This window comes from Heliangelus exortis, chromosome 3 (assembly GCF_036169615.1).
Source record: "Heliangelus exortis chromosome 3, bHelExo1.hap1, whole genome shotgun sequence".
Classification (NCBI taxonomy): domain Eukaryota; kingdom Metazoa; phylum Chordata; class Aves; order Apodiformes; family Trochilidae; genus Heliangelus; species Heliangelus exortis.
The window spans coordinates 85,261,575-85,274,810 of record NC_092424.1 but is presented as its reverse complement, the minus strand read 5'-3'; the positions used below and the strand labels follow the sequence as shown (position 1 = coordinate 85,274,810).

General features: G+C 38.4%; 1 protein-coding gene across 18 annotated transcripts in view; it reads left to right on the top strand.

Annotated features, from left to right (window-relative positions):
* The window catches only part of RIMS1 (regulating synaptic membrane exocytosis 1), a 305,213-nt gene extending 296,379 nt beyond the window's left edge, over positions 1 to 8,834 (top strand). For all 18 annotated transcript variants that reach the window (XM_071741578.1, XM_071741571.1, XM_071741567.1 and 15 more), the window contains 5 exons: positions 447 to 588; positions 2,901 to 3,013; positions 4,864 to 4,965; positions 6,111 to 6,250; positions 6,596 to 8,834. In XM_071741578.1, coding sequence (XP_071597679.1) covers positions 447 to 588; positions 2,901 to 3,013; positions 4,864 to 4,965; positions 6,111 to 6,250; positions 6,596 to 6,814 — 716 coding nt within the window. In that variant the 3' untranslated portion in view covers positions 6,815 to 8,834. The remainder of the gene's footprint in view (positions 1 to 446; positions 589 to 2,900; positions 3,014 to 4,863; positions 4,966 to 6,110; positions 6,251 to 6,595) is intronic.
* The last annotated feature ends 4,402 nt before the right edge of the window (positions 8,835 to 13,236 follow it).

The window sequence follows — 13,236 nt, the reverse complement described above, 5'->3', positions numbered from 1 at the left end:
TTTTCTGTCAAATGCTTTATGTTTTGAAGGTCTTTTTTATCACTTTTTTTTTTTTCTTCTCTGTTAAAGTTGTAACCCTTACTGTAGTCACCCAACCTAACTAACAGGGTGGCTAGAGACACCTTACCAAGTATATGGTTTGCAGATGCTATCACTGTCATCCTGCCTACACTCCAACTGTATATGTTAATTATAAGATGCCTAATTTCTAACAATTTCTCCTAGCAAGGGTCTTCAGCTTGCAACCCTTTTACAGAGAAGCCACTGCCAGTTTGCAACCGAAGAAGAGATTTTCCTTCTTTGATCAGAATAGTCTTTTTTTTTTTTTTTTTTTGTTATTAAATAGTAAAGCTCAAGTCAGATCACTGTTGTTTGGGGAAAACTGCAAGGAAAGGCTTTGCTCTAAGTGGTCATTCTAACTACTGTTTCTCTTTTTCTGCTTTCAGAAGCTGGCAGCAAGAAGCTGAAGAGCACGATACAGAGAAGCACAGAGACAGGGATGGCAGCTGAAATGAGAAGCCGCATGGTTCGACAGCCAAGTAGGGAATCCACTGATGGCAGCATAAATAGTTATAGCTCCGAGGGCAAGTAAGTGGCATTAAAACCCAGCAGCAATGTTGGAGAAGTTTCTTGTCTTGCTAAGAAAACTTGGGATGTGAACAGATGTCCGAGCTCTGGCTGAAGGGGATAGTTCTGTGTATAAAGAGTTTTGCAAAACTGAACTATTTTAGGCACGTCACACAAATTTCTTGAAAACTGAAATTGGGAAAGGACTTCTTAGGGGTTCAAGTTTTCTCTGTCATCCAGTGAAGCATTTTGTTCATCAAAATACTAAATTCAGAGTGCATTATTCAAAACAAAACATAGGGGTATTTTTTCTTTGAATTATGTGTGGATTAACTCAGACTTCAACTTCAGATGCTGTGTGTAAATCCCTGTTCAGTAACTCTGTTCATCAACACTGTATACAAAGAAAGTTTAGTTTGGAATTGATTCAGTTCTTTTATTGAACACTGTAAAGCCAGAGTCCAGCTGCCCCATCAGCTGAAATTGGGCAGATGACTGTGGGGAATGGGACAGCTGCTTTTGTTCATTGCTGAGTAAGTCATTATTTAGGAAAGGAGAACTCAGGCAGATCTGACCCAAAAGTGGAGCATGAATACTCAAGTCCTCTCAGTAGGACTCTACTGCGTGTCCCAAGGCACAGTGGTCTTGTTTCTCCTTAGCTCCTGTGCCTGCTCCCCATCTCTTGCTGCTCCAGCACCAGTTCTGCCTCTAAGAAGTCTCCTTACTTCAGTCAGTGCTCTCATACAATAGGTTTCTTCCATCTGACAACATTTTTCAATGTTGTTAGTAATTCTATAGAATTATGCAATATTCTTTGGGGGCAGAGGGCAAAGAAAAGATGCTTTTCAAAGCAGGAGCAAGACCTGAACATGTAGTGCCACTGGGGACAGAAGCAGATTGTGTCTTGTCATGAAGGATGGGTTTGAAGCTGTATCTCAAGGTTAGGTGAATGCTGTAACTGGTGGGCTGTTGGTTTAACTGGAGACCTTGTGGTTCTTTTCCATCTAAATATGTTTCTCATCTAAATAAGCCTTCCTTTAAAAAAAGTTTTCTTAAGACAACCTGTGTGAAACACTTGCCTCCTAGTAAATCAGAGCTTTCTATTCAAAAACACTGTACAGATATTTCAGGACATATTTAGTTGCAGGCAGCCTATACATTTATGCAGGCATAGTAAGAGCAGTTAGACTTGAAGAGACTTGGGCTTTTTCTGTCCAGCTAACTGGGGTTTGCAAGAGTTTTCAGTGTAAACTGAATGACCAGAGCACATAAGTTTGATCAGTGGAAATCACAGCTTTTCACACTAGAGATTTTTATTAGGAAGTTCTGTTATTATTTTCTCTAGCCTAATAGAGGATTTCCTTTGAGGGAGAAGCAGGTACAGAATGGTAGATGGCCTGATGGGCAAGGTGCTATTCAAAAGACTATTCAAAGTCTGCTCTTCTGTTCTGCATATTTGTGAGGAGGAAGTCAAAGCCGACTCTTCCCACCATTAATAATTTTTTTTCTCTTTATTTTTTGGAGGTTTTTTTGTTGTGCTTGTTGGCTTTTTCGGGGGGGTTTTTTTGTTTGTTTCTTTTGTTATTGTTTGGAGACTATATCTGTTGAAAAAAAAAGTGGAAATTCTGGAGTACAAGAAAGCAGCTTGGAGAAGCATGTATCACAGAATCATAGAATAGTTTGGGTTAAGAGAGACCTTTAAAGGTCATCCAACCCACCTGCAGTGAGCAGGGATGTCTTCAACTGGATCAGATTGCTCAGAGCCCCATCCAACCTGACTTTGAATGACGAGGAGCAGGTATCAATTGTAAATCCAGATGTGCCTACAAAATTATTTTGACTAGGGAGTGGCATGAGGCATCTAACCAATACTAGTACTACTTGCCAGTTTACTGCTTCATTAGAAAGCAACAGCAATCAAATTAATTTAGTGTGTACACATTTTTTCCCTGTTAGTTCTGAGTGAATGGGGTTTGGACATATGTATAGATGTAAAACAGTATTACAAGGTAAATCAAGCATTGAAGAATGAAGGATGGCAGGCTATCAAGTTCATGAGGCTTGTTATCTTTTCTACAAGGTCACTCATATTTTATTCACTTGTCAGGCTCTTCACTGTTCTTGGAGAACTTCTACTTTGGGTTGATGGGCAGAATTTCACTACAGTTCTTTGGGATCCATGGGAGACAGCTTGGTCCTGATGCTGCAGAACAATTTGTGGTTGCACGTTCTGAGTTGCCTCATTTATACCAATAGTAATTTTGAGGTGAATACTGCAGGGCAGTAGAAATTAATCCTGTTCTTATGCTTAACTAGCTTTTATTTTGTTTCAGCTTAATATTTCCTGGAGTACGGCTGGGCGCTGACAGTCAGTTTAGTGATTTCCTTGATGGACTTGGACCTGCTCAGTTAGTAGGCCGACAAACACTAGCAACCCCTGCCATGGGTAAGAGTATGTTCTCCTCTGTTAAATGATTAATAAACCAACCATCTAACATGCAAACTGCCAGGCTACAGCATGAAAAAAACTTGTACAAAGTGGCTTCCTTCACTGTAAACATGAAGGTCCTCTTAGAAGCCACTGGTATTCCTTGCAGGCTAGCATCCAAAATGGGGTGAGAAGCAGTATTTGCTCCCTGTGTGTGGCATCTGCTTATCTCATTTGCAGTTTCAGTGCTTCCCACTCAGAATTATTACAGCTTCTCCAAGTGTAGCTCACTGAAAAATCTCAGCTGTTCGCAGTTTATATTTACTTGCCACAAATTTTATTGGATGTGACAGGCATTTTTGGACCAAATTCTGCAAGCTTAGTTCATCTGACTCCAGGATGTGAAGCTTCTGCCCACATTCGCAATGCCAGTAATCAGTTGCTGGTAAAGCCAGTGGCTGCCGTGAAAGAGCCAAAATTTTTTTCTATAGCAGCTGCCTGGGGTCTTCTGTGATCTTCTCTGTGTTGCAACCAGTCTGCATTTCCCTATAGTAACATCACCTGTATCTGATTAGAAATAACAGTATGAGTATGTAAGGTGTAGTAAGTAGCTTTGGAAATGTTTGCATTTTTTTTTGTTTATATATCAGCAATTCTTAGACATGCTTCAGGATGCTAAGGGGGCAGTCCTTGATCAACTACTTTAATCATACTTCTCCTGCTGGAAATCATAAATGGCCAATGCTTCAGTACAGCTGACAGGACAGTCAGCTTCAGGAATCACTACTGAGCCACTTCTGAAAAAATAGAGAGAAACAGAAAGGGAAAAAACAGAAGAGAGTGTTTTGCTCCCTACTCATCAGGAGGAGGGAGAAACTTTCTTGAGAATGCTTTGAGTGCCCCCTATGGCAAGGGTTGCTATGTAAATCCAAAAAAAATGACTGCTATTAATACATTAATAAGCATAAAACTTTTTAAATTCCCATTTTTAATTATTATTTTAAAAGATAAGATATTTTTGAGATTATTAGCCTAACAAAAATCTAATTGGCTCTCTCAGTATCAATATAATGGTCTGGATTTCTTCCATGTCTTTATTTTAACCTTGTTTTCCGGCTGAATATTTTTCTGCAGGTTACTTGAATAATGTGTTTATTTTCACTCCTTAGAACTGCTTTATTTAATTTAGACTCAAATTTTGGCCGCTAAAAAAATCACTCAATCATGCTTTTTAACAATTTTCAGAAGGCCTAATATGTGGTATACTTTCACTAGTGAGGCTTTGAAAAATTTTGTATTATTGCTCCCCCTTCTGGTTCCCTATCGCATGTTTTATTTTGGATACACGATACGGAGATGTGCTCTCAAAAAAGGCTTGTTGGAATTTTCCTGTGAACTCTTTTTAGTGAAATACAGAGCTCTGTTTATTCAAGCAAAGTCTGATTGATTAAAAAAAAAAAATCCTTCCTGATGCTCTGTCATACCTCAAGTACCAATTTATAAATACTGCTTTAAAATACTCTTAGACAAACATGTGAATATCTCAATTAATTTCAAAGTTCTTTCTTTCTAAATCCAGACCCCAAATTCTATAGTTCTGGACTATCTCTTCTTTTTTGTGTTTTTTTAGAACAATCAGACTTTATATGTCAAATGTATACATACTTTTATATTTCATGGTTATATGTGTAGTTCACTTATTTGCACAGGCATTATGTAGCTACCCATGTCATAATGTTTTTTTTTTTAATTCTAAGTGGGCTGTTATATTTCTAACCAGCTGATTCCATTTTGATTTCTCAGTCTCATTCCCTGTCTCCTGGGCTGCACTGCTTCTCTAAAATGCAGGTTTCTTACTTTTCCCTCAGGTGACATCCAGATTGGAATGGTGGATAAAAAAGGCCAGTTAGAAGTAGAAGTCATTAGAGCCCGTGGCCTCACACAAAAACCTGGCTCCAAATCTACCCCAGGTAAGGAAAAAAAAAATAGAAATAGAAATAGAAATAGGAATAGAAAAGAATAGAGTAGAGTAGAGTAGAGTAGAGTAGAGTAGAGTAGAGTAGAGTAGAGTAGAGTAGAGTAGAGTAGAGTAGAAAGCAAGAATATGAAATATGCTGATGAACTGGGGATTAGAGATTTTTTGAGCTCCTCATTAGCTGCCACTAAATTTGCATTTGTTTAGCTTGCTTTTGAACAACAAATATGTGCACAGATACATCTTTGCTACCAATATCTATTTTACCATCTTCCATCTGTCTTGTGTGCTACCTTTCAAGGAATGATTTTCAGGAACTCGACATCTCTTCTAGAAGGAGCATTTGCAGGAGTATTTCTGTGTATCTTACCCAGGTCATTTATGTCAGAGGGTTTTTGTCACTATAGAAGTCCTTCGACATCAAAAGAAGAGATGAAAAACAGCTCCAAACAGCTTAAGGGACTCAGGTGTCACGATTCTGTAGGCAACAGTGGTTCAAGACAGCAGATTATGCTGTATAATGAATGAAATTTAATAGTGTATCATTTCGTAAGGACATTTTTGAAAGTTTTGGTTAATTACAGAAAGCTTTGTTAGAAGAAATGTACATCTCTTCACCACCACAACCACTGCTTACCGTAACAACTGAAACAGTTGTTTTAGGTAACATTTCACTAAAATGATGCTTTACAACCTACTTAGCAGCTGAAAATGAAAACCCAAATAATGTCTGTGTTATCTGAGTGACTTAGTTTTAAATATTCCTTTCAATGAAAATTCAAAGTCTTTTGTTTTGAAATATCTCTGACCCTTAAGTGTCCATGGAGACTCCAGAGCAGCTATCAGTGTCAGTTAATTTCTGGCAAAGGGAAGTGTTTTTAGAATGACAAACATGAAACAGAATTGATTTTAGTAACATCTTAAATTATTAAAGTCAAGGTTTATAAAATTCAAATTGATTTCTTATGGACTTTGTAATTTATTTTATGACTATAATTACATTTAGATTGTAGAGTGAAGACAGCATGTGTCATTTTCTTGCCAATCAGCTTCCTTTTAAGGCATTTTTTCCTCCAGCTCAGATGTACAAAATAGAAGTTTTTAAGTGCAAACATAAAATTAACAATGCTCTGTTTACAGCTCCATATGTCAAAGTGTATTTATTGGAAAATGGAGCATGTATAGCTAAGAAGAAGACAAGAATTGCACGGAAGACCCTTGATCCTTTGTACCAACAGACTCTGGTTTTTGATGAAAGTCCACAGGGTAAAGTCCTTCAGGTCAGTTGCTTCTTAATCCCATTTTAGGCTATTATCTTGAGAAGCACTTGCATGTTTACTTAAATTTAAGAAATATGCTTAAGCTCGTTCCAACTTGCTAGAGTATTTGATTTTATAAATACCAGCAAACATACCCTTGTGGCTTCAGACTTGCAAAACATCTGGCTGTATTAAACATTTCCCTTTTGTTGACTCTCAATCCTGTCCTGCTGTTAGCTTTTCCCACAGGAGGGGACAATCATTCACCCTAAAGAATAACATTTTCCTTACGTTACACATAACACCACGGGGTGAACAAGCATGGGTTTGGGGACAATGCTGAACCTGTACTTTATGTTCTTCCAGGTAATAGTTTGGGGAGACTATGGCCGGATGGACCACAAATGCTTCATGGGAGTTGCCCAGATCCTTCTGGAGGAACTGGATCTGTCCAGTGTGGTAATAGGCTGGTATAAATTATTTCCACCTTCATCACTAGTGGATCCAACCCTGACTCCCCTGACACGCAGGGCTTCCCAGTCATCTCTGGAAAGTTCAACTGGGCCTCCCTGCATTAGATCATAGTAGCAGGTGCTGTCTAATAACAACATCACCCAGGATAACAATTGGAACCAGATATTATCAAGATCAAAAAATGCTGTTGAAGAGAGACAATCACTTCTGTTTTTGCTTGTAGTAGCTATCCAAAAATATGTCTGTTTGTCAAGAGATGGCTCAGATTGACAGAACAAATGTATATCACATACAGCCACTCTATTAGCAGCTATCACAGATGCTTATAATGATTAAAAAAAAAAAAAAAGTAAAAAAATAAAATTAAAAAAAAGAGAGAGAGAGAGATTTAGATTCGACCTAAGTCAAAGGTGAGCCAAACTGGAAGCTCTCACTCTGTTAACAGTGGTGTATTTTTCACATTTTGACAGAGCCCTCGAGCAGTATTTCCTTCCTGGTGTTTCAGCAGTTCTTCTGTACATGTCACTTCCACTAGTTTTTTGCCATGTGATTCTGCTAGTTCTGTAGAAGTCCTCACAATGCTAACAGAGAATCTTCCTTTCTTTTTCTAAACCAAACAAAAAAAGGGCTGAAGTATATCTCTGTAAGCATCGTTAAAGTGTTCAACAATTCCAGCAAGTTCAAATTGTTCCACAGTTCTGGTACTCGGAAATCTCTTACATGGGAACCCAAAAAAAAAAAAAAAAAAAATATTACCAATCTAAGTTATATTCTTAAAAATAAATAACCATCACAGTGCCACTTTTTCTTTGTAAAAAGCAGATCTGTTTGCATTATATATGATAAATTTTATGTTTATGATGTTTTGCATGGAAGAATTTTGAAGAATTCTGCAACTACTGCTGGGGACTGGTATAAAGCAGCTTTAGTGTTAATTTTGACATTGAATATGTTTCTGGTAATGCAGTTTTCCTCCTGGAGAAGGAGAGAAAATATTTACGTTTCTGTGTATAAATGTATATTTGACTTCCCAAAATGTTGACCAGGAATGGATTGAGCATATGACACTTTCAGCTGTACCCAGGCTTCTCTGATGTGTGTCGCTACAGACACACCTGTCTGCCCTGGATAGAGCATGGTATGAGTTGTTCCATATTTCACTGGAAATTCCAGTTGAAATCTTCTGCACTTACAAATGTTTTTATCAAATTTTAGTTTACATTTCTTTGAGATTGATGCAAGCACAAGGCTTGATTTTTTAACGCAAGATATCTTACTTTTTGGAGAAAAATAAGTCAAATTTCAATTTGCTTTTTATTCATTTGAGTTCTTCTTGGCCTTGAAATCCCTTGTGATATTCTGTAAATGTGCAAACAACTGCAGATTCCTGCAGGTGCATTGGTATGTTTCCCCTCCTTTTACAGGCCATTCAATTTTGTGATCACACAAATAGAGCAGCATGACTTGGAACTGTTCAAAGCTGCATGCACGTTTTGTAAAAAGAGATGAAAAAGGTTATTTAATAATGTATGTTAGTTCCACATAGGCCAGCTTGTATGTTGCATGTACTTGTACAGTTTGCTCGTAATTACTATACTGAAGTAACCAAGAAATCTAAGCCATCCATTTTTCTTATAGACATTTTGCAGGTTTTAGCCAGGCTAGGTCTGTGAGTCTGGTGCTGAATGTCTATAGATGGACTTTATTTTTTACCCTATGGAAAACGTGATGTAGTACGGACCAAATTCCTTCTAATAACTATTTTGGTGTAGATTCCTACTGTGGGGCTGTAACACATGTAGAAACTGTGTACACACTAGGTTTTAATTCATAGACATACTGCCTGCACCAAGTGAACTATTTATTATTACTCAACACGTGGGAATTATTCTGCCCATCTTTCCATAGGGTGCAGATTGGTTACTGCTCGACCTGCTGAGCAGGAAGAACTCAAGCATTGGTGCACTACTACTAGATCCCGTTCTGTCTTAGTGGCCAAAAACTCAACTAGTTATAATTCGATAGTATCTTTCTATTTTGACCACTTGTCTTAACACTCCCCTGTGCTTTTAAATGAACTTCCAACTCATGTTATGTAAACATGTTTAATAAAATTTCCTTTTCATGTCCAGTGTAGTAGTTGTGCTCTCTGTATGTTCTGAGGTTCATCTGTGATTCTGCTCGCTGCAGGACTGTGTGAAATGTGTTAAGGAACAGTAAAGTGATGCAGTAATTCCTGTGGTTCGTTTGATGGCTGTAATAGTGTATGTTGAAATCTGGGGCCAAAAACTGAGGCCTGGTGAAAGTCGTGTTTGGTCGGCTTCCTTTTCATCGAGAAAGGAGCCAAATTGTGCTCTCATTCATTGAAGTAGGCAAATTGCAAGTCTAAAGCCAAATTCAGCCAAATTACAATCTGGTGGCATCAGACTGGCTGACTGGAGCTGGGTGAAGCTGCAGCTGCCTGCATGAGGTGAGCAGGTTGCTGGGTGTTAGAGCTGGGCACCAGCTCTCCATTTCATGTGTGCTGATTCTTCAAGACACGAGGAGAACTGCTGAGCTTTTGCACTTCTTAAGCCCAGAAATAAATCCTTGTATTTTAATGCCATTATAGACAATGCTATATAGAGATTTATCTGAGAGCAGAATTTGGCACTAAATTTTTTTTAAAGAAGCGACGGTGATGTACTTTGTTTGATTTTTAGTTTTCCATGTCCATCAGATACCTGATCACAATTTAAAAGTAACATAAAGACAGTATTGCCTCACTTTGAACACTTTTGTTTATTACTTTATTTAATTGAGTACATGGTCAAGCTACTGAAAAAAAAAAAATAATTAAACACAGTAAATCTCTGAACAAAAGGCATGTACTATTTCTGCTTCTGTGTGTGGGGAGTGATCTGTTTAAATACAGATTTTATCATACTGCTGCAAAAAGCCCTCAGTTTCATAGGCTTCATGGCTTTTAATGTTGTATCCAATACTAGGGTTATCTTTTCCTTTCTGATTCTGAGCAATAAATAACATTCAACATTTCTGATCTCCTCCTATAGACCACAGAAAATGCAACAGTAAAGGTATACACTGAGCTATATAATTTTTGGTGTTCCTGATGAAGAGTTACCACGTATGCAAAGACTCCGGGAAAGAAGCAGTAGACTGTGCTAGGACAGATAAGTTGGGTGTTGGTCTCCTTTCCTGGGACTGTTGCCTTTTAAAAACTATTTGCTGAGTGTTAGGATTATAATACAGAGATAAATGAGCTTTTGTTTCCCTCCTGGTTTTCCCTTTGGAATGCAGTTCTGCCTTATTTATCATACACAGGGGAAGAGTTAAGATAGTAAACTCATAATTCCAGTCATATAATCAGACAATTATTTTCCTCATGATGTTTTAAATGTTCTAAATTTTGCATTAAAATACAAAGTTAGTATCCCTCTTTGTGGGAGGAGGAAAAGCTTTGGGCTGTGACTTTTGTATTAGAGAGACATCAGACTGCTGTGAGTTTGTAGGACAAACCAGAGCTTCGTTACCTCATTCTTGCATAATTCCCAGGGAAAGGATACGTGCACTTTGGGTGCCTGATAGTCCCAAAAGTTGCTTTCAGCCCAGGTATGCTATGCTATACATAAAGTAAAAGTTTAGAGTTGATCTTCACCTCAGTGGCTGTTCTGCTTACTCCAAGATCTTACTTAAAGCCTGCAACTTGTCTTCTATGAAGCTGGATATTTACTATTCCCATGTAGTCACTACACGGCTGTCCACTACCCACTTAACTCATTTAAGGAAAACTCATTGAACCCATTTAAGGAAAAGGGATTATGGATATCAAACCCTTCTTTTGCCTTAAGTGAAGAAAGTCACAGCAGACAGCAATGTGGCTCTTTCTTACAAGGCCCAGGTGCTCACCCCCATGTTTCCCTACTGCAATTTTGCAGATACAGAAGAAAGCAATCTGCAAGAAGCAAATTTTCATCGAAGACTGTAGTATCTCAACTCAAGTTGTGAGTATTCTCTCCATCTTGAGTGATTAAGAACTCCACTAATATCTATCAGAAGTAATAAGAGTCTCAATAAATACTCCACTTCAAGCCCTGCCATTTTTTTTCCAGGAGAAAAAAAAATAACCATGTATGTATTTTCTCGTTGTCTGTATGGATGACCTTGCAGTCTGGTAGTTAAATACTATGGTTATGAAAGAGGTGGTGAGAGACAGGCATGTCACTTGTATCAACTGTTCTTCCAAGCCTTGTGATCCAAATTTATCCTACCTGAGGTGCCAGAGATGGGAGGGGAAGATGCCTTTATGCTTTCTAGGGTCCCAGTCCTGTTAATTCAGCTCCTAAATGGACAGCCTTGTGTCCAAATGTCCTTTGGTTAGGTACTTTCTAGTCACTGGTATGATTTGAAGCCATAGCTATGCATCAAAACATAACACTTCAGACATTCTGCCACGTTCAGTCAAAGTGTCTGACCCTCAGTGCTAGTAATATAACTGAGGGAATGGGTAAAAAGCAGACAGAATCTGTAGATTACAGCATATCAATACAGCAGTTCAGGTAAAGCAGATATTATAAAGCTGTATTTATGTCTCAGCTAGTACAAGAAAGGCATCCTCGACAGCTGAGTCTGTTGGAGGTTTCAGCTGCTGGCTGCTAGAAGTGAGTCACCTAAGGGTTCCACAGAATGCCTCTGCACAAATTGCCTTCAGAAGGTGATGAGGAACAGTTTGTTGGATAGCAAGTCAATTCCATTGACTCTAACATGACTATAATTTCTAAATTCAATTTCTGAATTACTAAAATGCAGCTACAAATGAGTAGTAGCACATTTGGTAAAAGCACTAGGTCCATTGTGAAAGATTGTGTGATGTCATTATCTGTGTGGATTTTTCACTATGTCTGCAACATTTAATTTGTGCTTAAGATTATATATTATATGATTATATATATTTAAGATTTAGAGTCTCTTTTTCACATTTTCTTCTCATTCATATCAGAGGGATGTAGGCTTCTGGGTAACTCTGAGGTATCAGCCTCAGCACCTTGATTTAGTGATGAATAAAATGTGTATAATTCCCCATTTCAGAGACATTGCAGAGATGTGGGAAGAGCAGAGCACAAATGTGGAAAAAGCAATTGTCTGGTCCTCAGTGGAGATGTCATAAGATAATCTCATCTTCTGTCTTGGCTACCAAAGTCTTTTTTTTCACAATGCAAGTATCAGAAAGCAGTATCTTCCATACTGAACTTTGTAATGACATTTCATCTATAGACAAATGAAAATTCCTGAGCAACACACTTAAGCAGGACATGGTTGTCTTCTTCAGTTTATATCACCCCCTGTGCCAAGAGTCTTTCATACTGATGTCTGCTGTCCCGGTCCATGTTCTTCAGTAAGTACCACTGCACTCTCACCTCTGCATTCCAGTACCACCAGTTTGGCTACAGTCACTGTTGTCTGGTCTGACAGCAGGTGTCTGCAGAAGAAAGCTGCCCATGTACATGCTAAAGCACTATTTAAGACTAGATAATACCATGTAGAACAAGCTCATATAAGGGTCATTGAGACAATCCTAGATATCTCTTCACAGATTTTAACCCCCCCCAAAATTAAGATTTGCCAATCTAGTAAATATTGTAAAATGGAACTTCAATTAAAGGTTATGGTGTGTTCACAGAAAATAATCTGTTTCATTATCTGTATTTGCATACTGCAGAAACAGTCTCCACACACAGTGTAAACATGACACTAGCAAAAACATGTATCACACTAGCAAAAAAAGACCAATTATTTTCATTAATGCAGAGGGTGAGGTATATTTGGGAGGGAAAAGATTTAGATGCTAAGCAAAGTATGTTAGGAGACAGAAGCAGCACCATCTTTGACCTGCTGTTTGTTAAAGCTGCAGAAAACAAACCAACCAACCAACCAAGAACTTCACCCTTCAGTTTTAGAAAGTTCCATGTTTCTTCCAGTGACAGAGCCTGAGGTTACTTGAGCAACTCAAGTGCTCAGGAATGAATAGGCAACCCAAAAGAAAATAATGAGAGCTGCAACAAGAGGTAGTACTTCAAAACCTCATGATTGGAAAGGCAGGAAAACTGCCTCATGATTGTGCAGTCCTGAGAGTGTCTCTCTCCCTGGACCAGACAGGGGAGCACAGACATGGGGAGCACAAAGGAGGGACTTTGTGCTCAAAGGAAATGGCACTTGTTTTCCTGGGGTTACAGAAAAAGGAGACCTGGGAAAAAAACTGAAGTGGCATAACTGTCTTTTTGACAGAAACCTCCAATAAGGAAAGTAGCCAAGTCCTTAAGGCCTTACAGGTGGGAGTGCATTTCTTTCTGAAGGGTCAAAGGATTTCACCCAACTTTATTACTTAAGTCTTGGAAACAGAGCCGTTTGCTGGTAGCAGGTCTTGTAGAAAAGATACAACAAAGTGTTTTCATTTCTGGCAGGTGACTATCTTGGAGCTTACTAAGAGAGGAAAGGTTAATTGATAGCACAAATAATCTGAGTTGCTCTGTACC